Here is a 26,841-nt window from a genome sequence, read left to right as displayed (position 1 = left end):
TAGTCGGGTGGGTAAAATGCCTACCAGGCAACCCAAAGGCCGCAGGTTCGAATCCCGCCTCGGGCTTGGATCAAAGTACCGCAAAACCCTTGGGAGGTGCATTATGGCCACAGAAGCCGATGCGCCAACTACCAAAAAAAAAAAAAAAAAAAAACATTTGATAAAGGCTTAAACCTTGAACAATATTTCTTAATAGGTATGAAACTTTTAGTAGCATCCACGATTAATTCCTTGAATGCTTCCCACTTAGAATTTACTGTTGGTAACATCATCAGTTGATCCCACTGTACAGAATTTAAAAACTGTCTGAGACCACTGTACTCACCTTTACGGAAGCAAACACCCTTTCCTTTATCCCTGATGGTAATTAAATCTTTAAGTAAATCCCACATCAGTACACTGTGATCACTGCCACCTAGTGGTTCCTTTATCTGGAAATTCTTAATACACAAATGATCATGCTGATAACCAGATCAAGAGTATTACCCTCTCTAGTTGCCTCTCAAACATGCTGCTGCAGAAAACAATCATCCAATAAATCCACAAAAGTCTGACTAGTGTGTGAGTGACCAACCCACAAGTTCCAGTCAATATCTGGGAAATTAAAATCCCCCATTATAAGACATTCCGATTTACTAGCCCACTCTATTTCTCTGTACAATTGTTCATTGTACTCATTCGAGTCATTAGGCCTATAACGCACTCCTACTCTTATTTTTGCTTTCGCAGTGCTTATGTCACACCAAACTGACTCAACAGTGCACTGTTCATCTATATCAACTGGATGCACTTCTTTTGATTTTATGTTTTTCTTAATTAACAGCATAACCCCTCCTCCCTTCCTATCCTGTCTGTACAAATTGTACTCCCTAAATTCCAATTCTGCATTCCTAATATCAGTGTGACACCACGTCTCTGATATCCCAACAATATCCGCATTTGATGTCTTGACCAACATTTCAAATTCATCAAATTTATTTACTATACTTCTAGCATTGGTATACATGCAAGCATAGATGCTCCTACTCCTATTCTTAGTTACTCTAACACATCCCATATACCCACCTGTTTCACGATGACTGCCGTCAGTCCTTGAAACCCCCAGCACCCCTCGCTCCAGGTCGCTACTTATTCTAATAGAAGTTGTGCAAGAATCACCTTCACCTCTGCCTGCAGCTACTTTTAACCTTTTAGTCTGTGAGTCCCCCCCCCAAGCTAGCAGTTTTCCAACCCACCTAACACTGCCTCAAACAACAATTCAGAAACATCACCAGTTAATATGGTTATTGGGACTGTTTAAGGCATGAATGTAAAATTTTTATCCAGAATAAACTAAATTAACTTTTATCTGACAGAAAAGTGTTTTCGTTGATGGAAGTATTATTTGTCAGATAATATCCCTGAAGAACTTAAAATTCAGTCACCAAACACACGTTTCATTATTCTTGTAGTAATTATAATATAATTTACAAGGAAAAAATTAATGAGAAATAATCAAAAAATGGCCATGCTATAAGCATTTAACTTTGAGGTAGAGATGATTCCATGAGCTCATTTATATAATTAAAAATATTATGAATTACTTAGTGTTGCACTCAGTAAAGTGTATTTTAAATTAAGGAAGGGAGTAAATATTACACTATTAAAAGAAAAGCCTATTTAATTAATAGTCTTACAGGTGTACAGGTATTTCTATGCAGAGTCCAATTTTTTTTTTTTTTTAATGTAATTATTGTAACATGAAACATAAGCAACAGCTGAAATTAACATGAAATATTTTTATATACATGAGACTTATCTACAGCTACCATGAAAAACAAATAAGGTTCTTTACATAAGTTACAGAGTGTTTTCAAAATAACAAAACAAGATTCCAATAAAAATCAGTCAGGATCTTCTGAATTAAAGTACTTCTCTTCTTCATCCAACTGCAGAATATGAAGAGCATCGTATTCTATATTATCATCCACAGTGCTGAAATTAAACAAAACAAATTATTTATATATAGTAGAGCATCAGTTATCCGGAATAATTAATGTCAGACCTTTTCCAGATAGCAAAATTTTCTGGATAATCAAACATAAGGTAAAATTAAATAAATTCTGTTATAATGTATTAAGGTAAAAGAAATAGTGTGAGAAAAACAAATTTATTTAATTAAAAATAATAACAACTTATACATAAAAATTTGCACATTTACATATGTATGTATATTCAGATAGGTATTTTATTGCAAATTTTATGTGTAAAAAAATTTTAAAGTAATTTTTTTTTAAATAATGTTTGATTGTTTTTTGTTTCGTTTATTATGAACTTTTTTTTTTTGCTGCAAAATCTCTCAAGTCTCTTGATAATATCAATTTGATTATATCATATTCTTCCTGGTTTTCTGCCCATTTCAGTGCTGTTTCTTTTCATTGACATTTTACCGTAAAAAAAAACTGAGAAAAATAATAAATCACACAGATATTATTCTTACAGAATCTGGAGCTAAACTAAACATAATATGAAATGAAGAGAACAAAATATGTAATGGAAAATTGGGTTCACGGAAGCAAATGACTAAACTCTTATCACTCATGGGTTCTGAGAAAACCCATTAGTCCTAATCCAACATTTCACCAGATATATGACGTAAAAAAACAGACAGAAATACTCTCGTAGCATAATAAACATTTGTCTCAAATACTACCATTAATAAAAAAAAAAAAAAAAAAAAAGAAAAATCAGCCTTTCAAATTATTCTGGATAACTGACTTCCAGATAACCGACACTCTACTGTACATACTTTTATGGAGTTTAAGGGCATTCTTTCAACTGTAGGTAACAGAAAACTCAATGTTTTGAAAATAAAATGCCATTCTGCATGACTATAACACTGAATTTATTATATGGCAGATGTAACTCCTGAAATCTGTACAATAAATGCCAAATAGAAGAGAGAACATAAATGAAGATTAATTAATAAAATAAATGAACTTGGATAAAATCAACAGACAAAACTTGGAGTGAAACAAATATATGTTATAGCCAATATGTCATTGTCATTAACAATGGATTTGAGAGTGTTCTAGCAAATAACAGTACACTTTACATGAGCAAACTGATATGGCAATATCAGCTTATTTGCAAACACTGATCCCATTTAAGTTTCCAGTTCAGATTTATCTAGCTGTGAGAAGCAATGGAGAATGATTAATTGTCACTTATCTCAAAAGCTTGTTCTGTATTCATCACTGCCCTAACTTTATGTGTTTGTCAGTCTTATGTAAGTTTATTTTATTAATTAACTGTAGTTTACATTCTCTTCAATCTGGCCTTTCTTGTACACATTTCAGGAATATGATCCAGCAATACAATAAATTCAGCATCGTACCTCACACAGTAGTGTTTTATTTTCAAAAATATACAAATATTTAATCAGCTTGGGAGCAACCTATACAGGATATATGTATATTAATACATATGTCATTCATATCAAGTGAATCACTATGGTTCATCTGTTTCTTTCTGATCTTAACATTGGCAAAGAATTCTTTGCTACTTTTATTTGTACTCTTAAATTAAAAGGCCCCCCAATCTGCCTTAGCAGCCTAACCCTCTGAGTAACTTGATTATAGACTAATTTATATTTACTTTAGGATTCTGTGTCCTCTGATAATCTATATTCATCCCATGTGTGTTTGTTTTCTATCACTAGTTCATCAGACTTCCCTGAACACTTCCCATTTGGCATTAGCTTTAGTTAACATCAATTGGTTCCACTGAAAATAATTTTCAAAATGTCTAAGACCATTATAATTAGCTTCATGAAAGCATAATTATTTCTTTGATAAATTCCACATTACTACACAGTATAATCACTGCTACCAAGTGGCTCCTTTACCTGAAAATTCTTAATATATGAGAAATCACTGCTAATAATCAGAATCAAGAATACTGCCTGTTTTTTTTGTTTTTTTTCTGTCTCTGAAATGTGTTAGTATGGAAATAGCCATCCATCAAATCCAGAAATGGTTGATTATCAGACATGCAGCCAACCAACAAATTCCAATTAGTATTTGAAAATTAAAATTCCCATGCAAAGACATTCTCATTTACTGGTCCAATATATTTGTCTGTATAGTCATTATAATCATCACAGTCATCTGGCCTAATAATATACACATATTCTCATTTTTATTTTTCTAATTCTTATGTAACACTAGCTGTTTATATTATATTAGCAATTGGTGTCCATTGGGTACTGTATTAGAATATATGTACTTCTAAATCAGGGACAGACAACCTTTTCTTGTAACATGCAACATATGTTAACAACATATCTTGGCCCACCTATGGGCAGGTTCAGAAGTTACTGGAATCAATATCTACCCCCCCCCCCCACTGATCAGTGCCTAGTACCATCAAATGTTTTTGCTAACTATGCAAAGGAATTTTATGCTAAATGCTTGTAAATAAAAAATCTACATTTATAAAATAAATTTAATATAGGTTATCAAATAAATATTCATCTTCACAAAATAAAATGTTTCAAGATGGTCACTAGCAGCCCTATTTACTTGTGCTAAATTAAAACTAAAGGGGAATGTGAGCCAGTAATTAAGTTTCTGTCATGCCAAAAACCTGAGTTCCTGGTAATAAAATTGGAATTTAAACTGCATGTCAGTACTTTCCAAACTTTTCTTTATGTACATGCCAAAAATAATTTGACATCCTACTCCTTTTCCTTTTGATTCTTATCCTTAAGTTAATGGTAACTGTGATAGTACAAATTCCTTTTTTTTTTTCAGGCCATAAACATGTAAACAGGAGTAACAAAGGATGTTGCCAAAACTAAGAAAAACCATTTGGGACATGACACAACACACACACTTTGGGAACTTCCATTGTATATGTTTTTAGCTTCATTTCTGATTTTTTTTATAACTTTTTTCACATCAGGAGGTGAGTAGCTAACAAGACTATAAAAGTCACAAGTGACATGCATACCGCAATTTGGCCACCCAAGGCATAACTATCCCCCCCCTCACAAATCAGTCCTTTTTGTACATATCAATATCAAATTATTCAATGTATTCAAATTCTGTTCTCTCGTATTACAGTAGCACCGTGTCTGATTTTTCTATGTCAGCATTCATGACTTAAATAATACTTCAAATTTATTTACTACACTCATAACCAGTTGTTGTTATTTGGTTTTTTTTAGGAGCATTAGCAACTAAGGCCATATTGCTCCGGGATGCGGTGGTCATTCCCTGACCTTTCCGCATCCTCCGTATTTGGTGGTGACGGGCTCGAACCCCGGTCTAATCAAGAAGCGTGTGCTACGCACTGCTGCTCCTTCCCACCTGGCTACGGAGGCGCCTACTCATAACCAGTATACATACCTGTTTGTGCTCAAACTTTCATACAGCCCATATAATTGCTTGTCCTACGAGGATCACCAACAGGCCATGTAATCTCACTCTCCCTTCCCTTCTCTAGGCACCTCCGTAGCCAGGTCGGCAGGAGTAGCAGTGCGTAACACACACTTCTTGATTAGACCGGGGTTCGAGCCCACCAAATATGGAGGATGTGGAAAGGTCAGGGAATGACCACCGCATATCACTGGAGCAATATGGCCTTAGTTGCTAATGCTCCTAAAAACCAAAAAACAACAACAACCTTCCCTGCTTTCATGTGAATCAGGATCTCACCAGAGGCAAAAGTTGAGGTAGAACAATTATCTTTTAAGAGCACAAATGATGTTGTACATATTGGTATTAATGTCATTAGGCATAACAATTAAAGGACTTACTTTGCAGGTGTGCTGAAATGTTGAGAAAAAGGCATAACATGGGACTAAATCTTGAATTTTTCCCAGGCACAATATGAGTTCCTTTCCAATCAGGAAAGGAAGAGATTGTGCAAGGCTCATAGGATACAATTTTTCACAGCGTGGCCTGTACTGTTAACAGGAGGGATTGTTTTTACAGGAATGGGTTACACTTGAAAAGAAGTGCAAGAATGTTTCCTGATGCTATCAAGGTGGTGATAAACAATTAGTTTGTGGAGGAATATAGATTAATAGTTTAATGGCAGCTTTATATATAGGCAAAATGGATTTGCCATGTGTACTTGCAGTGCTTCTGTTGGGACATGCAGTAGCCTGGAAAGCAAGATGTGAGAGATTAAATGCCAGCTGGGGTCCTCATGGGGAAATAAAATATATGGGCTGTGCATGTTAGAGTTACTAAGAGGAAAAATACTTGCTTGTACATTAATGCAAGGAGCAGAGTGGTAAATTGGATAAATATAAAGTATTGGCTCAGTTATCACATACATACATTATAGGGATCGAAAAATAGTGCCCATCTAACACGGGTGATGCAGAATATCAATACAGTGAGTATGTGTACAGAAAGGACATGTACATATATATGTGTAGCTTGTTACAGCAGCCCTGTCTCTTGTTAAGCATATCTGCAAAACCAGTCATGCATGTTATGTTGGTTTGTGTGTTTGGTGATGTGTTGTGTTATGTTGTTTGATGGTCTCTTCGCAATCAGCCATCCTTGCCACCAAGAAGCAGGCAATCTTCTTTACAAATTAAATTATGGGTCCTTTGACCATTGATCATAATCCTAGGGTTACAGTAGAAGAGATGATTAAGGAAAGGAGGAAGGGGATGTAGTAGTAGTAGGGGAGGGTAGATATTGTGAGGTGGGACACTAGGAAGACTATGAGAACCACAAGTGGAATAGATGCCACAGTTTGGCTACCCTTGTTCTAAAGGAAAGCACAACTACGTACCCTCTAATGTTTGTCCTTTCTGTACACATTAAAATATTAAAATCAGTGTATTCAAAATAGGGGAAAAGAGTAGGTAGGGGAAAAACAAAAAGTTAAGCAAAAAAAAAAAAAAAAAGGAAATTATATTACATAAGACGTAATGTAAAAGGATAGGAAAGATATCTCAGGGGTTAAATGCATTTAAAGCTACTGGGGGATATAATTTTGGGGAATGGCAGAGGCCTCTCCTCTATCTGCTGGAGAAGGGTTGGTGGGGTAATAAAGCAGGAACTTTGTTCAGCATATGCTGATCAACAGCATCAAAGGGCCTGTTTAACAAAAGTCACTACCACAACAGTATAAGCAGTATAATATTGATTACTCTAAGCCTGAGGTTCCCAACCTTTACTTAACACACCAATAAACACACCGATTAATTAACACACCAATATGTCATAAAATACCAACCACATTGGTATCTTATGACGTATTGGTGTGTTAATTAATGAGTACACAAATCTGTTTTAAAAAGTCACATAAATAATTAGATAAGCAAAACTACTGATAACTTATAAGCTAACGATATAAATAAAAGGAAAATTAGTTGTTGAAAATTGTTGTTTCAAGTACTTAAATATCTCCTAAACAGAATTTTAAAACTTGCATTTTGAACACATATTTTACTTGAACTATGGTATTAATCAGTATTAATTATTGTTGATTGGAATATCAAAACTATATAATAATTAGGATAGCAGTATGCCGTAATTTCTAATGATCTAAATTTAAAATTACCTGTGAAATCACTACAACTGCAAACACTACTTTTAATGTTCACTAACCAAACTTTGAAGGAAGACTGACCATATAAAATAAGAAGAAAAAAGAGGGGAAGTAAAGAAATAAAGCTGTATGAATTAAGAGGTACAAGAAAGAAAAGAGGTATATTTTCCAAGAAGAAATACTCGTATAGATACAAAGTGTGAAAAATAAAAAGAAGTTTTGGCTTTAGTAAGACACTTATCTAATGTTTAAAAAGTTTACTCTCTCACAAGGGAAACTGCAAGTGGTTTCATTCACAGCCAGTGTATTGGTAGCTTACTCCTTGCATACTGGTACCGGCTCACGTACTGGTGGTTGGGAACCTCTGCTCTATGCCATTTGGATAATCATTTCAAACTCATCTACGTTATTGGACATAGTGCATATCATCAAATCACAAAAGGAAGCAGCCAGGAATGAGCTGACACGAGCATGTAGGTGGAAGCAGGGTGGAGGGGAGGGGGGGTCATTGACATTCACACACATGACAGTCAGTCACACTTATACATCCACATTCACACATGGATTTATTGTTAATTGGATGTACTTTAAGAATCTATGTATTTCTTAAAAGTATAACTCCCTCCTGTCCCATCTGCTCTTTTGTACATGTACTCACCATATTAAAATTTTGCATCCATATGTCATGCAATAACCATGCTTCTGATATTCTCATGTCTACATTTGATGACTTGGCCAATACTTCAAATTCATCAAATCTGTTTACTATGCCCCTAGCATTAGTGTATTAACAAGTACAGCAAAACCTCACTTAGCACAGGTTTCACTATAACCGGTTTTCAATTAAGTTTAAGTCAAATTAACTGTACATATTAAAACTCATTTGTACCATGAAATATATGCATATATGCTGCGTTGTCGTAGCCTAGGTACACATACATATATGCTGCGTTGTCGTAGCCTAGGTACACATACATATATGCTGCAGCACCAACTCTATTGTCTCACATGCACATGTACCAAAAGCTCCCCTCAGGCAGTCAGTGGCAATATGCAACAGTGTTCAGTATTCTTAATTCCATCCTGACAAGACGACGTGATAGCTTTTCAAACTTTTCATTTCGCCATTTATTTTTTACTCCTTTAAATACGATCAAAAATATATTTGCATCTTGGCTAGAAATCACTGCCAACAACATGTATCCTGTTTGGCAGCATATTTTGCCTCATTTGACAAATGATTTCACTGGTTTTGAATTGCAAGTTCAGACAATTGCCAAAGACGTTGTGAAGATTGGAAAGGACTTGAGATTCGAAACTTTGGGCATGCCAATGTACGTGACTGCACTGACTCACATGCAAATGACTTAGATGAGCAACTCTCCTAGAAATTGACGAGTAAACTGCATATGAAGAAGAGGAAAACAATTCTGAAGTGGATAACACATTGAAGTGGCACCAAAAGCATTTTCAACAGAAGTATTGGAGAAAGTTTTTCAGGGGGTGTACATGGCCTGTGAGGCCATGTACACCCCCTGAATGTTGAACATAGCATCAAAATGGGGCAAATTTTTCAAGATGGGATTCGATACTACAAAGACTTGTACACTGAGAAAAAGAAGAGACGATTTCAACAGACTTCATTATTGAAATACCTAAATAAACAATAAAGCTTTTTTCTCATCTCTCATGATGTTACCGTTTCATTAATAAAATTTTTGCAATATTTTTTATTTCAAATCCTTTTAATAGGCTATCAAGCATAAATTGTTTATAGATTTATTATAATTTGTTTAAAGACTGTTTCTGTGGTATGCATTCAATTAAAATCCATTGTAATTATACATCAATCAGCACAGTTTCACATAACACTGAACAGTTTCGGTACCAGTTATCAGTGCTATGCGGGGTATTGCTGTATATGTGTGCCTGTTTGTAATCTTAGCAGCTCTAACATAGCCCACATGATTTCTTTCCTACGAGCACCCTCCGCAGGTCATGTAATTCCCTACCTTGCGTTCCAGGCTACTACACATCTGTACAGTATTGCAAACAATTTCACCTGTGCTTATAGCTGCCATTAAACTATTAGTCTGTGTAGCTCCTGCCACCAAAACTAGCAGTTTTTCAATCCACCTAATGCTGCCTTAATAGCATCAGCAAATTTTCTTGTACCCATTCTATTTAAGTGTATTCCATACCTGTAACAACCTGCTGGCATGAAACTTGCCAAACTACTCACAATGAATTAGTTCAGCAGCCACTGTTATACTACGTGTGTTAGCATTCCATGCAGCCAACCCAGAAACTTTTTGGCATGCGCCTTATAAAAACTGTTAGTGTGCCATTATAGTTAAGTAAATTTAACATAAATTTAGCATGTAAAGATTTTTATTGTTCAAAATATGATTAGGGCAGAATGAAGTTCAATAAAATATAACTGAATAAAGCCTTTGACTCCTAATTTATTTTACCACAATTATTCCTCAAACATATTAAATGTAACTATTTTATAAAATATTAAACCATATTTTCTCTTTTATAAATACTGGGTGGTTATAAAATAAGTTTCCCTATTCAGGAGACCCTAATGTCAAAACAGTTAGAGTTAGTGCTATAAACCAGTGGGTATGTCATTTAGGGTATGTGGAAGTGATTTGTAGAAGAAAAAAAAATTTGTTCAAATTTCCGCCTCTAGAGGAAAAACGGCGCTGCACATATGTAAAAGTTGTCATTTACTTCAAGACACGCTGCTTATGCAAATGACATCCTGTTAGATAAAAGCAGAAGGGCCAATGCCACCTTCAATAACCATTATGGCTCTTACAAAAAAGGAACGTGCTCTTTCAGTAAAACTGTTCTACCAGAATAATAGTAATGCTAATGCAGCACGACATGAATATCGGAAACTTAAAGGTTTACGTAAAAGACCTTTGACGTCAGTGGGACTTCGAAAACTAATAAAGAAATTTGAAGCGACCGGGCAAGGAGTTAGGTGTAATTTCAGGCAGGGGACGACCACGCATCGGAATGGAGGGAGTGGATAAAGTGGCAGTTGCAATGGTCAGATTGTTGTTGTATTTGGGTTTTCTGGCACAAGGGCCTCTTGGGCCATATTGTGCCTGCAATGGTCAGAATGTGAAATGCTACCAGTCGGTAGTGGCAGAGACTTGAATCTTCCTTGTGCTACTGTAATAAAGTGCTTCGAATAATTTTACGCTGGTTCCTGTACAAGATTCATGTAGTGCAAGTCTTGTGATCAGCAACAACAAATAGACTTTGCTCTACAATTTCTGGCTCGTATGGAACTTGACGATATAGGGGCTCAAATGATCTTATGGTCTGATGAGGCACATTTCACTCTTCATGGGGCTGTAAATGCACAAAACTGCCGAATATTCTCGTCCATCTGCTGTGTGTGAAAGACCACTACAAAGTCCATGCATTACAGTATGGTGTAGATTCGCAGCAGAGTTTATAATCGGACCATTTTTCTTTGAAGAGTCTACACCTCATGGCACTGTAAGGTAACTAGTGCCCGATACTGTGCTCTTCTAGGAGATCACATTATTCCCACTCTGCAAGAAAGGCAATGCTTGGAGACTGTAGTGTTCATGCAAGATGGTGCCCCTCTCCATATTGGTCGACAAGTGAAGGAACTGCTCTGTTAAACATTCGGAAATGATCGCATCATTTCTAGAGACTTTCCGCAGTTCTGGCCAGCCCGATCACAAGAACCCAATCCCTGTGATTTCTGGCTATGGGGATACCTGAAAGTCAGAGTTTACCATGGTGGCATACAGACGCTTGTTGATTTGAAAGAAAGCATTAAACAGCACATAACAAACATCCCCAATGAGATGCTACACGAAACTGTGTCACACGCAGTCCTCCGTTTTTAGAATGTCATCTGAAGTGAAGGAAAGCACGTAGAACAACATCTGTAGATTTCTAAGTTCTGATATTAAAATGTAATCCTAAGTTAAGTATTCCATCTCATGTTTACAGTGCCAATTTCCCCCTGGTGGTGGAAATTTGAACTAATTTTTTTCCTTCTACAAATCTCTTCCCCATACCCTAAATGACACCCACCAATTTTCACAGTGCTATCTCTAACCGTTTTGACACTGGGGTCTCCTGAATAGGGAAACTTATTTTATAACTACCCAGTATTTCTGTTTGTTTGTTGTTTGTTATTTGGTTTTTAGGAGCATTAGCAACTAAGGCCATATTGCTCCGGGAATATGCGGTGGTCATTCCCTTGACCTTTCCGCATCCTCCGTATTTGGTGGTGACGGGCTCGAACCTCGGTCTAATCAAGAAGCGTGTGCTACGCACTGCTGCTCCTTCCCACCTGGCTACGGAGGCGCCCCCAGTATATCTCTTTTAATTTTTAGATCACATATTACCTAAACATGAAGTTCTCATTAAATCCTTGTTCTGTATTTTAGGTTTTAAAACTATTTTGTCCCAGCTGTGGTCGTCAGCATTTGATTAACCTATCATAGCACAAGTTTTATTGATTAAAATTCTGATACCATAATTAACCTTTGTGACTTATATGTTTGTTTTAAAGTTTAGGTAAAAATTCTTCTAGTGTTAGGGTATAACCTGAGAAATTTGTCACCAGTGAGACCCTCCCAAATGTGACAAATTAACAACATGCTAAATTAAAGGCAGTACAGTAGATACAGGGCATAGATAATCATAATTAGATAAAATAATAAAAAATTACAGTATATGCAATACTGAATACAGTGTTTAAATAAAATAATCTATACTCTTTTGAACAACATTCCTAGTACTTAATCTGTTTATTGCCAAAGCAGAAATCACATTCTTTATCATTACTATTAATTGTCACTAAATAATTTCTAATTGCTTCAGAGCAATTAGACATATTAATTGCATCATTTCTACTCATAATGGATTTTTTTTTTTTTTTTCTTCTCTCTCTCTCTCTCTCTCTCTCGTCTGACAAAACATTTTTGCAAACTGACATCACTTATAACATGATCAACTGCCATGCAAGATGAAATCACAGTCAGCACCTTCACAATCCATTTGCACTTTCTCTACAAGACTGTATCTATTTTGATGCAACATTTAAAATGAAGCACTGAATGTTTTATGTTCTTCTATTCCATTCTCCATGAAATTTTCATTCAGATTGTTTCATTATCCTGTTACTAAAGAAATGTTTAAATCCAGCATTCCTGAAACAATTCACAGCCATCTCATTCATCACTTGATTCCAACCTAGTAGGTGTAGAATAACATCAAGCAGATTTATCTTAAAGTTGCTGTCTGGTTTTCATGGCAGTTATTAGATCTTCCATTAATAGCTTGCATCATATAAAACATTTTGAGTTTTGTATGACTCCCCCATATAGTGATTGTAAAGTACATGTCACATTTTTTGGCAAATTGAACATAATGCCATGTTTACATTTGAAGCACTTTAAATCAACCATCAGAAGCTTTGACAACGGTCTTCCTAATTTTTTTGACAAATTCTAGAGGTGTCTCTTTAAGGAGTGGGACAGATATTGGAAGGTTGCACAAATGTGCTTGTTTCAGTCAAGTTAATGTTCCAATTTCCACTTTATCATAATCAGAATTTCAAATTCTTTTTCCTTTCAACAAGCACTCGGCCATCACAAGGATGCTTTATTTTGACAAAAAAAATGCTATTAGGAATGTTTTGCTCTTTGGCAAAAGAGGTTTTAGATAATCCTGAATGCTCAGCCTCTTATTTCTCTCAGTTCTTGTTTGCCTGATAAAGTTAGCGATGAATATTTTTAGTTTTATATGGCCCAGATACTGTTAACACTGTTTCACTATTGCAACTTACAGTACCATTGCTAATCATGATACACTGCATGATATGCACACACAGCATGATAAATTTAACACTTTTCCAATTTAAGTTTCATTTTGGAAAAAATTTCATTTTTTCCAAAATGAAACTTAAACTCCAAAGAATAATGCTGCTTCCAGATGAATAATCATCTTATTGGTATTTTTTAAAGTTTCATTCTGGAAGCAGCATTATTCTTCAGAGAGTGATGAAATTATTTGAAATAAATACTTTGATAGGGTTTTAAAAAGTGAAAATTAAGCAGAAAAGGTGATTAACAGCAGAATTAAAAGAGAAATTTATGTAAGCCAATGGGAGTTGGGACTTGGAAGAATAATGAAATAAGAGGTGTGAAGAAATGTTTGAGATTATACTGTATTATAAGTCTCTACATCCTGTCAGACAGTTTTTGAAGTAATGGCTAATTCCAAACCTTTCATTTTAATTTAGTTAGAAAATTCATTTCATGTGGTGTAGGCTAACATGTAATTTTGTCATATGTCACTTTCACAAAATTGACTTCAATACAGAAATCTGAAACATGGCCAATTTTATTCAGTTCTTAGGACTGTTTGGGTCTAATTATATCATTTTATGCTTTTGTATCAATAAGCTAAATATGTCATATGATAATGTGTCTTTCATTAAATTTCCTTACAAACCAAACATTTCTGACATTGGTACTATAACTGTCATCCATAGTACTCCATGGCCAAACATTCGATTTATGTTACTGTATACATTAAATAATATACACGTATGTTATTTAATAAATTAATATAAAATAGCTTTAAATTTCACTATAAATACTAATTACATGAAAAATAACAATGGCTTTTCAAATTTATATGAATCATCTCTATTTCTGGTTTAAGTGAATATTGAAAGATAAAAAGAAAATTTAAGAAACTAAAATTATTCCACTTTAGGAAAGATACACACCTTTCATAACGGTTAGTCATACTAAAGTTAAAAATCATGAAATACAATTAAATGAAAAATTTTAGAAATTAAAAAATAAATAAAAGCACTAAAAGTAGCCAAGGGTTTGCATTTTACCTTCTGAATTTTGCCTTCAGTTGGCAATTATAGCAAATGAAGTGAAAGATGGCAAAATATCATAGTTATGTCACTGGTAATGTGTGTATATATATATATAAAAAAAAACACTATTACCTGTAATCAAAATCTTGATCTTTTCCCCTCAAAAACTGTTCATACATAGCTTTGGTGAATTCACTCCGAAGCATCTTTTTCTCAGAATCTGACACAGAAATAGGCTTCTCATCATCAAAATCTATATGGTGAAAAATGGATAACAAAATGTGAATGCTACTATTTCTTGATATCTGATATTGTAAGAACTAAATGTTATCAAATGTCATAACTCATAATTTGTTAATAACTATACCATAACTCCCCATATTACATTATCAACATAAATAAAATCAAACTTGATTAATCTCTGGCAAAAAAAAATAAATTAAATTATTTCAAATAAGAAAACATGTATGTGTATATATATACAAAGGTCATTTGAATGAAAAACTACAAAAGGAAAATAAAAGTTGTATTAGAGTAGAAGGATTAAAGTTACAGTTTTCTTTGCAGAATGAAGATTACTCTAAATTGGCATTTAAGGAATTGGTGGTGGATATTCAAGAACTTGAGGCTGTTTGTGCAGGAATTTCTCAAACTGGAAGGAGGAATGTAGTGTGCTATAATCAGCAAAACTATGAATTGGATTTCAAGTCAGTAGAAGGTCATTAATATACAAGAGGAGGAAATAGAGTGGAAGAAAGAACTGAACTTTGGATGACACCAGCATTAGCAGAGAAGTTGGAAGAGATAAAGCCATATGCAATTACCTGCAATGAGTGGTCAGTGAAAAAACAGGATACCCAATTGCAAAAGACAGTCAGCAATCAATAAGATGGGATCTTGTTTAGAATTATTTCATGCTAAACACAATCAAAAACTTTGAAAATGTCAAAAGCAACTGCTTGAATTTCACAAAACTTTTTCCACTGAATTTGTTCAAAAATGAGCAATGTAAGCCAATACATCACCAGTGGACTGACACAGGCAGAATCCAAATTGGTGATCGTTGATCGGCCGGAAGGTTTCAAAATAATTTAAGAGTTGGCACTTGATAGATTTTTCCATTATTCTGGAGAGAGTAGAGATAGATGCAATAGAATAATAACTGGGTGGAAGGGATTTGTCACCATATTTAGGAACTGGTTGGATATGAGCAAATTCCATCTAGTAGGAAAAACACTAGTGCAATAAGAAAGTGTAAAAAAGGTGACAGAGAACAACAGCAAGCTCAGGAGCACAAGTTTGGAGAACTATAGAAATTCCATTATGACCTGGAGCTTTCTTGGCATTGAGATTGTTCAAAATTCCAGTATCCTTCTGCTGGAAGACTATGAGGCATTGAAAGGAGTGCACTGGATATGGCAGGAAGTTGTTTACCAAGATTGTAGATATGAGAATTAGAAGAAAAGTACAATGTTAGTAAATTGGCTTTATCTTTAGATCAAGATGCAACAGAACCATAAGGATGTAAGAGTGGTAGAAGTATAGATGGACAGTAATTATGGCCAACAGCTTTGGCAAGGCACAAGAATACTGGACTACCATTTGGACGAGAAGCAAGCTTTCTACTTTTAATCTGTTCAAAATGAAGTTTGAAATAGTTAATAGCTATTTTTTTATAAATGTTGTGAGCTGGAGATTTGGATAAGCCAAGTTACAAATAGTTAATAACTTTTTTTTACAAAATGAAGCTGGAGATTTGGATGAGCCAAATGCAATATGCTACATTCTTATTTTGAACGGCCTTAGAACATTTACTGGAAAACCAAGGTTTAGGTAAAGGAGAAGATTTTAAGTTTCGTTCTTTATCCCTAAAGAAAAAGAAGAACTGAAATAACACAGTTCATCCTATTTTGCTCCCCTGTAATGGCAAACAACACAATTGTGTTTGTTTGTATAAGGTATAAAGTATGTTCGTGTCAGATGGCACCTGGGATTTCTTCCATCTCCGCGTGTGTTTCGCTGTATCGAGGACAGTACACTGTCAAGCCAGAGACTTGAAAGTGTGTGTGGGCCATGTCTGTGCAGTGTGATATGTTGTGCCCATTGTTTATCTGGCTTATTGGCAGCCAGGTCCCTAGTGGGGCCTGACGTTGCCCATACCCTGCCACATGGAGGCTAGCCGGGTGTATCCAGTATCACAACAAATTGCTCTGGCAGGTCCTGCCACCTAGTTTCCTGGGATTTCAGTGGCTAGGACCTATTTAAAAAAAAAAAAAAAAAAATTTGCATTTGACATTAATGCTTAATGGGATTGCTGTTAGGAAATTGCTGGTTGGGGTTGAACGCTAAAGAGATGTGTTAAAGGCCAAATAGGTCGGGCAAAATTTTGATGTTATTAAATTTAGACATGTGAGGCTATATGCTAGATAAAAGCTAATAGTGTTAGTTGTCTTAGAGATTTACAGGAAACTGGTAGAATTTAGACGTTGATTAGAATTTGGCGGCATTGTTAAGGGTGTACTCGGTCGATTTAGTGAGAGAGGGAGGGAGACTGAAGACTGGGGGAAAACAGATAGAAGAATAGGGACGATAGAGTAGGCATCCCTAAAGAGGTCAGTGGAGACAAGCCCACCAAGCGAAGTATGGGGGGTAGGCAGGGAGGAGAGGAGACAGCATATTTTCTTCTTTTAACTGCAAATTAGAAGTAAAAATTTTATTACCTTATCCCCATTTTTATTATCTAACCAAACATAACAGTTTCATTAAGATAAGCTGGGAAAGTAGAAACAAGGGAGAGCAAACAACGTATTGGCAACAATGGTAGCAGAAGGTTGTAGAATGCTCCTTTGGTAAATACAAGGTCCTAGCCCCTTACTTGGATATAGAGTTTAGCTGTTTTTTTTTTTTGTTTTTTTTCCAAATCATATTTTTGTTTGATATTAAAACATATCAGCAAAAATATTGATTCTTGGCAAAATAAAACATATTGCTTTTATTCCCAACTAACTCCAAATCCTCATATGGGAGTGATAGCGAGTCTTTTACTGTTACTTTTATTAATATCAATAAACTTGGCATTCTAGACCTTCAGACAGAATTCACTTCTATGATATTAATCCTGAGTCAAGCATGCAAAAATATGAAAAATCAGCAAAAAAAATAAATCAAAATTGTACATTTTTTGATGCTACCTATATTTTCAATCTTTTCTGAACAAAACCATGAAAAATCCATGTTCTATATTAAAAACGTAATTTGAAAATGAAATGCACAAGGCATAATTCTTATGTGTTTCGGTAATTAACTACAGTGAAACTTCTCCTAACGGACACCTCTCGTTAACGGACATCTCTCTACAACGGACATTTTCAAATTCCCCAACTCACCTCCATTGGTTTTAACGTGTTTGCAGCTTCTGTCTAGTGGACATTCTCTGTAACGGACGCGGACAGGCAATCTGCACTGTTTCGTTTAGATTAGCACTTAATTTGATCTCCCCATAACGGACTGCGGGAGAGCTGACGGCCCTTTCCACCCACGTATTGTCTCAATCGTGTGTTTATTTTCTATTTCCGCTTTTCTGAATTTTATCAAGATTTACGTCGCGGTTCTAAACCCTGTTTCGAGAATTTTAAGGCACGTGTAAAACTTCTGATGAATTCGGTGTGTGCAGGGGGGGGGGGGAATTTGGTCGGCCTTTCGTCTTTTCAGTTTCCAGTTTTGTTCAGTGTCGTGTGAAGTGCACAATGTCTTCTCGTAAACATTTAACTTTAAAAGATAAAGTCGAACTCATTAATGCGTATGATCGGCAAAAAAATAGTATTCGCAATCTCGCTGCGAAATTCAAAATCGGGAAGACGCAGGTAAGCGACATCCTAAAGAAAAAAAAAAAAAATGAAATGCTCAAACAATTTTGGCAACATGGAAATAATTAGGTTCAAAAATCATTCCCGAAAACTGTTGGACTTCAAATTGACAATGTTACGCATGAGTGGTTTTGTCGCGAACGTGCTAAAAAAATTCCCATTAACGGGAATTTTCCTATTATTAGGGAAAAGGCTTTGGAGATTCCGAAATCTATGGGAGTAAATGAGTTCAAAGCTTCTGTGGGATGGCTAGACAAGTTCAAAACTCGGCATAAAATTTCTTGGAAAACCGTAAGTGGTGAAGGTGGATCTGTTGATACTGGGGTTGTAACAGAGTGGACCGTCAAATTGGAAGATTTATGTCGTGATTTTGAAGCTAAGGATATTTACAACTGTGACGAAACAGGGTTGTTTTTTTAAAGCTCTTCCTGAAAAAACAGAGTCTAAAAAACGAAAAGTGCCAGGGCGGAAAAACTTCTAAGGAACGCTTGACTGTACTATTTTGTTCAAATATGCTGGGAGACTTTGAACAACCTCTTGTTATAGGAAAACCACAAAATCCTCATTGTTTCAAGGGCAAAAAGTTGAATCTTTTGAATGTTGACTGGAAGTCTAATAAAAAAGCGTGGATGATATGAGATATCATGAGCGAATGGATAAGTCACTTTAACCAAAACATGATTCGTCAAAACAGAAAAATTACTCTTTTCATGGATAATGCTGCATCTCACCCGCACATTGAATTGTATCATTCAAATCGTTTTTCTGCCGCCAAACACATCTGCAGAGTGTCAGCCCTTGGATCAAGGGATAATAAAAATTTTTAAACTTCACTACAGAAAACGTGTTTTAAGCCATCTCATTGCAAACATGAATGATGTAACATGTGCGAGTGACCTTGCAAAGAAAATCAGCATCCTAGTTGCGATTCAGTGGATTTCCTCTTCAGTAAAGGCAATTAGAAAACAAACTGTTGTGAACTGTTTTGTAAAGTCTGGCTACTCAAACGCAAAAATTGAAGTTGTGAACAGCAACGTGGAGCACCAAGAAGAACAAGAACTTCAACATCTATGGATAATGTACGATACTTCCGCTACAAGTGACCCTGGCTACAAAGATATAGACTCGAACCTCACTACAGAAGATGGTGCTATAGATATCAACAACATCATCGATATTTTTCAAGAAGTTCCTCACGAGGATGAAGAAATGGAGGGTCATTCTGTCGAAGAACGTATTAACGACGAACCACCGATGAAAATAGAAGCGCTCATACAAATCAATCGTTTAAAAATGTTTTTTGCCGCTGAAGAAGATACTGAAGGACTTTCGATGGTTTCTTCACTCCAAACAAATGTTGAAAACAAAATTATCAGCCGGAAGAAGGTGCAGAAGAAAATAAGTGATTACTGTATGTATTTTTCTTAAGATAAAGTCATAATATGCATAGCACAATTGTATGTATATTATTTACAAAAATATTGTGCAAAATCTGTATATAATGTAATTTAATTTTACATTAAACGTTTAACGATTTTTCTTTATCTCTTGTGTATGTAATTGTATATTATTTACAAAAATATTGTTCAAAATCTGTATATATTTTAATTTAATTTTACATTAAACGTTTAACGATTTTTCTTTCTTTCTTTTTTTTTTTCTCCCTCAGACTTCTTGTTAGCGGACACCTCTCTAACGGACACATTTTCGTTCCCCATGGCTGTCCGTTAAAGGGAAGTTTCACTGTATATAGTATCGGCGTAAATACACCATAGTTAACCCATAAATTTGAACTACGTAAGTAGTGTAGAAGGCATCGTTTTAATTGTATCTCATATTGTGGTTGCCTTCACGAGATAGCAGTATTGCACTACTTCAAATAAATAATGCTTCTCTAGTAGAAAAGACTACTGTTATTTATTTTCAGAGGATACCACCACCCAGACGATCGTTTCGAAGCTATTGGGCTTCATCATCAGTGGGCAGGAAGGTACCCTGGTAATACAACATGCCTGCCATCACAGTTGCAAAGTTATATCCACAATATGAGAGATGCCGAAGGGTGTTGGTAAAAATGTAATTTGAAAATGAAATGCACAAGGCATTACAGGTGGTAGATGACTTTCATCAACCGGTGAAATACCACCACTTTGCTTATTGGAGGCTTGAAGTGGTGAAACCCATGTTTAGTCTCTAGAGCAAAGTTTCCGGCATCCCCCCCCCCTCTCCCCGTATTTCTCCTTCAACCCATGCACGGTACTAAGTACTATAGGTTTTGATACCTTTCGTGTTCGGGGTTCTCATAAAAAAAAAATAAATAAAAAATAATTCTTATGGGTTTTGGTAATTAACTATATAGTATCGGTGTAAATACACCATAGTTAACCCATAAATTTGATGGCATGTTGTATTACCAAGGTACCTACCCGCCCACTGATGATGAAGCCCAATAGCTTCGAAACGATCGTCTGGATGGTGGTATCCTCTGAAAATAAATAACAGTAGTCTTTTCTACTAGAGAAGCATTATTTATTTGAAGTAGTGCAATACCGCTATCTCGTTGTGAAGGCAACCACAATATGAGATACAATTAAAACGATGCCTTCTACACTACTTACATAGTTCAAATTTATGGGTTAACTATGGTGTATTTACACCGATGCTATATAGTATATTAAAAACATATATTTTTAATTTATTTTTGAAAGTTAAAACTCCCTTTAGACCTATTGGTGAGCAAATTAAAATTTAAAAACTTGCATACTTCAACATACATTGCAATTAGAAGGCAGCTAGTCAGTAACAGGAATGCTCACTGGATGAAACATGAAGTTAGTGCATGAACAATTTGATTCTAAGCAATGCATCAATAACACAAAGCCAGAGCACGTTACCAACTGGAGAAAGCATGGAGCAGTAAAGCGAACTTGCTATCAATAACTGAAGATGATCAATGTCAATTAAAACATACATATAATTAAGTTTAACAACAGCAGCTATTAGAAGTTTCAGCTGAGTAGATAGAGTACAAGCACAAAGTGCTGAAAAATTGTCAGGCTGAACTAACACCGCTGTTGTTTGTTGTTGTTATTTGGTTTTTAGAAGCATTAGCAACTAAGGCCATATTGCTCCGGGGATATGCGGTGGTCATTCCCTGACCTTTCCGCATCCTCCGTATTTGGTGGTCACGGGCTCGAACCCCAGTCTAATCCAGAAGTGTGTGCTACGCACTGCCGCTCCTGCCCACCTGGCTACTAACACCGCACAACTGACTCCAGGTTAAAGAGTATTACCTGACATTAAAGAGTTATAATTTCAGTAAGAGTATATCATTTTCGGTAATTTGATTCTCAGCACAGTGTATGATGTTATTTTTGATCTATTGCTACTCAACAAATTTTTTCTTCCCTCATTACAGTATCAGCAAGATAACTGATTCCACATTAGGCAATAACAGAAGACTGTCAATCATGATTAGTGAGTCGACGAAAGCTAACATCAGCTATATCACATGTACAATTGCAGTTTTCAGTAGTGGTAAAAGGGCTGCTTTCAATATACTCTTGCCCTTGTTTCTTACTTTCCCGTAACCTAACTCATCTTAACAAAACTATTACATCCAGTTACATTAGGAAAAGGGAAATAAGCTAATAAAATTTTTAATTTGTATGTATAATAGAGTAAAAACCACACTACACTGTATAGGCATAATTTCGGGTATTTAATCAAAAGATATATATATATATGTATGTATACAGCAATACCTCACTTGGCACAGGTTTCACTATAATACGGTTTTCAATTAAGTTTAAGTCAAAAATTTACTGTACATATTAAAACTCATTCAATAGCCTAGACGTACTCTACATATATGCTGTGTTGTCATAGCCTAGGTATGCATACATATATGCTGCGGTGCCAACTCTATTGTCTCACACGCACATATGCCAATAGCTCCCCTCAGGCAGTCAGCGGCAATGTGCAACAGTGTTCAGTATTCTAATTCCATCCTGACGAGATGACATGATAGCTTTTCAAACTTTTCATTTCACAATTTATTTTTTTATCCTTTAAATGAGATCCAAAATATATCTAAATATATTGGCTAGAAATTTTTTTATCCTTTTATTTTTTTATCCTTTAAATGAGATCCAAAATATATCTAAATATATTGGCTAGAAATCACTGCCAACAACATTTGTTCTGTTTGGCGGCATGTTTTGTCCCATTTGGCAAATGATTTCATTGGTTTTGAATCGCAAATTCAGACAATTGTTTAAGACATTGTGATTGGAAAAGACTTGGGATTCGAAAGTTTGGACAGAGCCAATGTATGTGACTGCACTGACTCATATGCAAATGACTTAGATGATGCAATTCTCCTTGAAATTGACAAGCAAACTGCATATGAAGAGGGAAAACAATTCTGAAGTGGATAACACTGAAGTGGCACCAAAAGAATTTAACAGAAGAATTGGAGAAAGTGTTTCAGGGGTTTGACATGGCCTGTGAGGCGATTATGAATGGAGATCCAAATGAATGTAGCATCAAGATACAGCAAATTTTAAAAGATAGGATTCGATGCTACAAACACTTGTATGCCGAAAAAAAGAGATGACTTCAACAGACTTCATTATTGAAATACCTAAATAAACAATAAAGCTTTTTACTCATCTCTCATAAAATTTTTTCAATATTTTTTATTTCAAATACTTTTAATTAGCTATCAAGCGCAAATTGTTTATAGATTTATTATAATTTTTTTATAGACTGTTTCTCTGGTACGCATTCAATTAAAACCCATTATAATTATACCTCAATCAGCACGGTTTCACATAACACGGAACAGTTTCGGTACCAATTATCATTGCAATGCGGGATATTGCTGTATACACACACATACACATGAACATATATACATATCTTTGGATTAAATAGTCCAAAGTACGTCTAGTGTGACTTTTAGTATTAGTATTAGCAATGGCTACCTGGTGTAAGGAAGCTTATGGCTTATGCTGCACCAACCAAAAAAATATATAATAAAATAATAGTAATTAATAAGAGAAAAGGAAATGGACAACCTATGTGTTTCCCTCCTCCCATAGGTGACCTTTGAATTTCCCCAAACTGCCAGCCTCTACCACCCATGTAGGTAACTTATTCCAGTAATTTATAACTCGCTGGCTAAAATAAAACTTCCTGCAATTCAGTCTAAACATCTCTCCCCGTAACTTGAAATTATGGCCCCTTGTTCTAGAATCATTTATAACCATGAAAATTTCGTCCTCATTCATTTTGCTTATGTCTCTCAGAGCCTTAAATACCTGAATCAAGTCTCCTCTAAGGTGCCTCGTTTCCAAGCTCTGCAACCCACATATTCGAAGTCTTTCCTCATATAGACGCCCTTTTGCAGATCTCACCACGCGAGTTACCTGTCTTTGGATCCTTTCGCACAATGTCTTTCTTTAGGTGCAGTACTTGAACACAGTATTCCAAGTGTGGCTTAACAATAGCCTTATATAATGGGATTAATGGCTTTTCTGTCTAGTAGTTGTTATTTGGTTTTTAGGAGCATTAGCAGTTAAGGCCATATTGCTTTAGGAATATGCAGTGGTCATTCCCTGACCTTTCCGCTTCCTCCGTATTTGGTGGTCATGGGCTCGAACCCCGGTCTAATCAAGAAACGTGTGCTACGCACTGCTGCTCCTGCCCACCTGGCTACAGAGGCGCCACTTCTGTCTAGTACCATATTTTTAAAATTTCCATTTCTAATCTTCAGTTAAATGAAAATAATGCACTTATTCATGAAATAATCAAACCCCAGAGTAATGTACCAACTGTGTGGTACTGCACTCAGTGTAGTGGAGAATGAAAAAGACCTGGGGGTAATTGTGCAGTCAGATATGAAGTTCTCTGAGCAATGCAGCCAGGACAACTCATGGGGTTTTGTCAATGATATATAGGAGTTTTACTAACAGGGATAAGGATGTGATTATCCTGTTGTATAAGGCAATGGGCAAGCCACATCTTGAGTACTGCATACAGGTCTGGAGAATTTTAAGAAGGATGTAGAGCTGCTGAAATGAGTACAGAGAAGGGTAATGAGAATAACCCTTCTCTTCTCTGTATCTGGTGAAGGGAATGAAGGGATGCTCTTACCAAGAAAGGCTTCAGTTCTGCAAACTGCAGTGTCTCGAGACTAGGCACTTGCAAGGTGATCTGATTAAGGTGTTTAAAGCTTTGAATGGATTGAGTAAGCTCAATGCTGATGGGATTCCTCCTCTTGTCAGACTACATACATAAGGGGGCATAAATTTATTTTTGAGGAAGAATAGTTGCAGAATAGACGTGAGGAAGTTTGCTTTTAGCCAGCAAGCCAGCAGCTGAAACAAATTTCTATCGTTGTTGTGAAAGTTGACAGCTTGAATAAATTCAAGAAAGAACTAGACATACTATTGAAGGAGATGAATAGGTAAAATGGAAGGTGTCCTTTTTTTTTTTTTTTTGGCTGATGTTCTTATATCGTTTGCTACTACTAATGATTACTGATTACCATTTGCGATGCCTGCCCTACGATGCTATTTGAATCACGAGAATGATTAGGTCTAGAACATTTTTGACCCTAGTATTTTCTCTAACATGGTGATATAAATCATATTCATCTAGCTGATTTAAAAATTTGAGTCACATGGTGAATTTATTTCTCATTCTGCTTTTTCTGGGTGATACCAAATTTCCATTAGCTCTATATTTCAGCATTAATTGCCTTACTGAGGAGATAAAATTCACTCATTTTTGTGATAACACTCCTGACATTGCTGTCAACACAATTCAGACTGAGTGTTCATCTATTGTTTATTACCCTGACATGTCTCTAAAAGATATTTAAACTTGTTGTTCTAGCATTAGCTTTCCAATCATTGAAAACACTGCTGTCCTCAGCAGATTTTTCTAAATATCCTGTGTATGCTCTATTCTTTATGAAGTGAGTAAATAAGTCTTAATAAGCAGTTTTTGTTGCATTCCAAAATTCACTTGCTATCTCATAGAAAAGTACAGGAACTCCTTGACTTACGTAATATTGAACTTAAGGAAATTCGACTTTATGTAAGTTTTTGCTGGCTGGTGCAAACTTAAAAAAATCATGGAAATGTATTTTGCATCCCGTAGGAATAAATGGAGGTATCGTGAAAATATCGTAATGTGCACCCAACAACACTGGGTTGGTTTTCTTTTGTATTTCATTCCAAGTCCTTGGAAGTTGAAAATTTTGCTATATTACTAAGCTATTTATCTCTCTAAAAGGTCATATTTATAATGGAAATTGCACTACCCTTTCATCGTTATCATATGTTCCCGTTATAAGAATAAATTTTGAACGCCTTTGTGATATCTAAACAACGTTTCTGGAGGTCACGACCATAAAACAATAAAAACAATTTGCACTTTCCGGTTTATTGGGCTTTTCTGTTAGTGCATATAATTATAAATGGGTAGTAAACTCTATCTTATTGCATTTGCAATAATACCGATATCTGCAATTGTGTGGGTTTTTAAGCTATTATGGTAAAATGTGTTCCCCCCACTGAAATCTTCAATCCTATAAAGAACAAATTTTCAGAAACATCTCTTCGTTCCTATTTACATATTACAATGATGAAGGGAAAGCAACCAACAGAAAGTGCAAGTGGTGGTAGTACCAGAAAACGAAACAAAATTTATTTAGAAATGAAGATGATTAATTAAGAAGCAGGACAAAGTTTGTCATCTACTGCAAGGGAATTAGGTCTCGCTGCTTCAACAGTGAATACTATTTTAAAGGACAGTGCGTTATACGTGCACTGTCGAAGGATCAACACACTTAAGACCAACAGTGATCACAAAACTGTTCAGGTGCTACATCAAAGATGGAACAGCTGTTAATAATATGGATGGAAAAACAGATTCAGAAGCGAGTGCCCCTGAGTCTAATGACTATTCAAGCAAAAGCAACAAGTATTTATAAAGATATTAAGGATAAGTACGGTAAACTCCATGCCAAGTTAGTGACAAGCAACGGGAGGTTTAATAGGTTCAAGCATCACGCTGGTTTTCACAATACTAAAGTATGCGGTGAAGTTGCCATTGCCGATTCTGCAGCTGCAGAGAAATTTCGTGATGAGTTGAAAAAAATTATTGATGAAGGCGGGCAGCTATTCAACGCAGCAAATTTTTAATATTGACGAGACTGCTCTGTGTTGGAAAAAAATGCTGGATCAAACATACATTACCAAAGAGGAAAATACAGTGCCAGGTTTTAAGACGTCAAAAGATAGGATCACGCTCTTGCTTGGGGGTAATGCAGCGGGAGATTAAAGATTAAAACCACTGCTTGTGTACCATTCTGGAAATCTTCGTGCATTTAAGGGCATCAATAAAGCCCGTGAATTTCCGATGGAACCAGAGAGCATAGATAACAATATCTCTTCAAGAATTAGTTTAAATGCTCTTTCATTCCTGAGGTTTAAAAATATT

The 26,841-nt window shown here is 35.6% G+C and overlaps 1 protein-coding gene across 1 annotated transcript in view; it reads right to left on the bottom strand.

The window, feature by feature from the left end:
- Window positions 1–1,763: 1,763 nt before the first annotated feature.
- The window catches only part of LOC150085033 (coiled-coil domain-containing protein 97), a 33,019-nt gene continuing 7,941 nt past the window's right edge, over window positions 1,764–26,841 (bottom strand). Inside the window, exons 3-4 of the mRNA XM_090375728.1 lie at window positions 14,594–14,714; window positions 1,764–1,974 (exon numbers count right to left, since the gene is read on the bottom strand). Coding sequence (XP_090231854.1) covers window positions 1,884–1,974; window positions 14,594–14,714 — 212 coding nt within the window. The 3' untranslated portion in view covers window positions 1,764–1,883. The remainder of the gene's footprint in view (window positions 1,975–14,593; window positions 14,715–26,841) is intronic.

The sequence above is a fragment of the Mastigoproctus giganteus genome, chromosome 6, assembly GCF_048544385.1.
Source record: "Mastigoproctus giganteus isolate SK-2022 chromosome 6, ASM4854438v1, whole genome shotgun sequence".
Taxonomy (NCBI): domain Eukaryota; kingdom Metazoa; phylum Arthropoda; class Arachnida; order Uropygi; family Thelyphonidae; genus Mastigoproctus; species Mastigoproctus giganteus.
The sequence above is the reverse complement of the archived record's forward strand: the minus strand, read 5'-3'. Positions and strand labels throughout refer to the sequence as shown.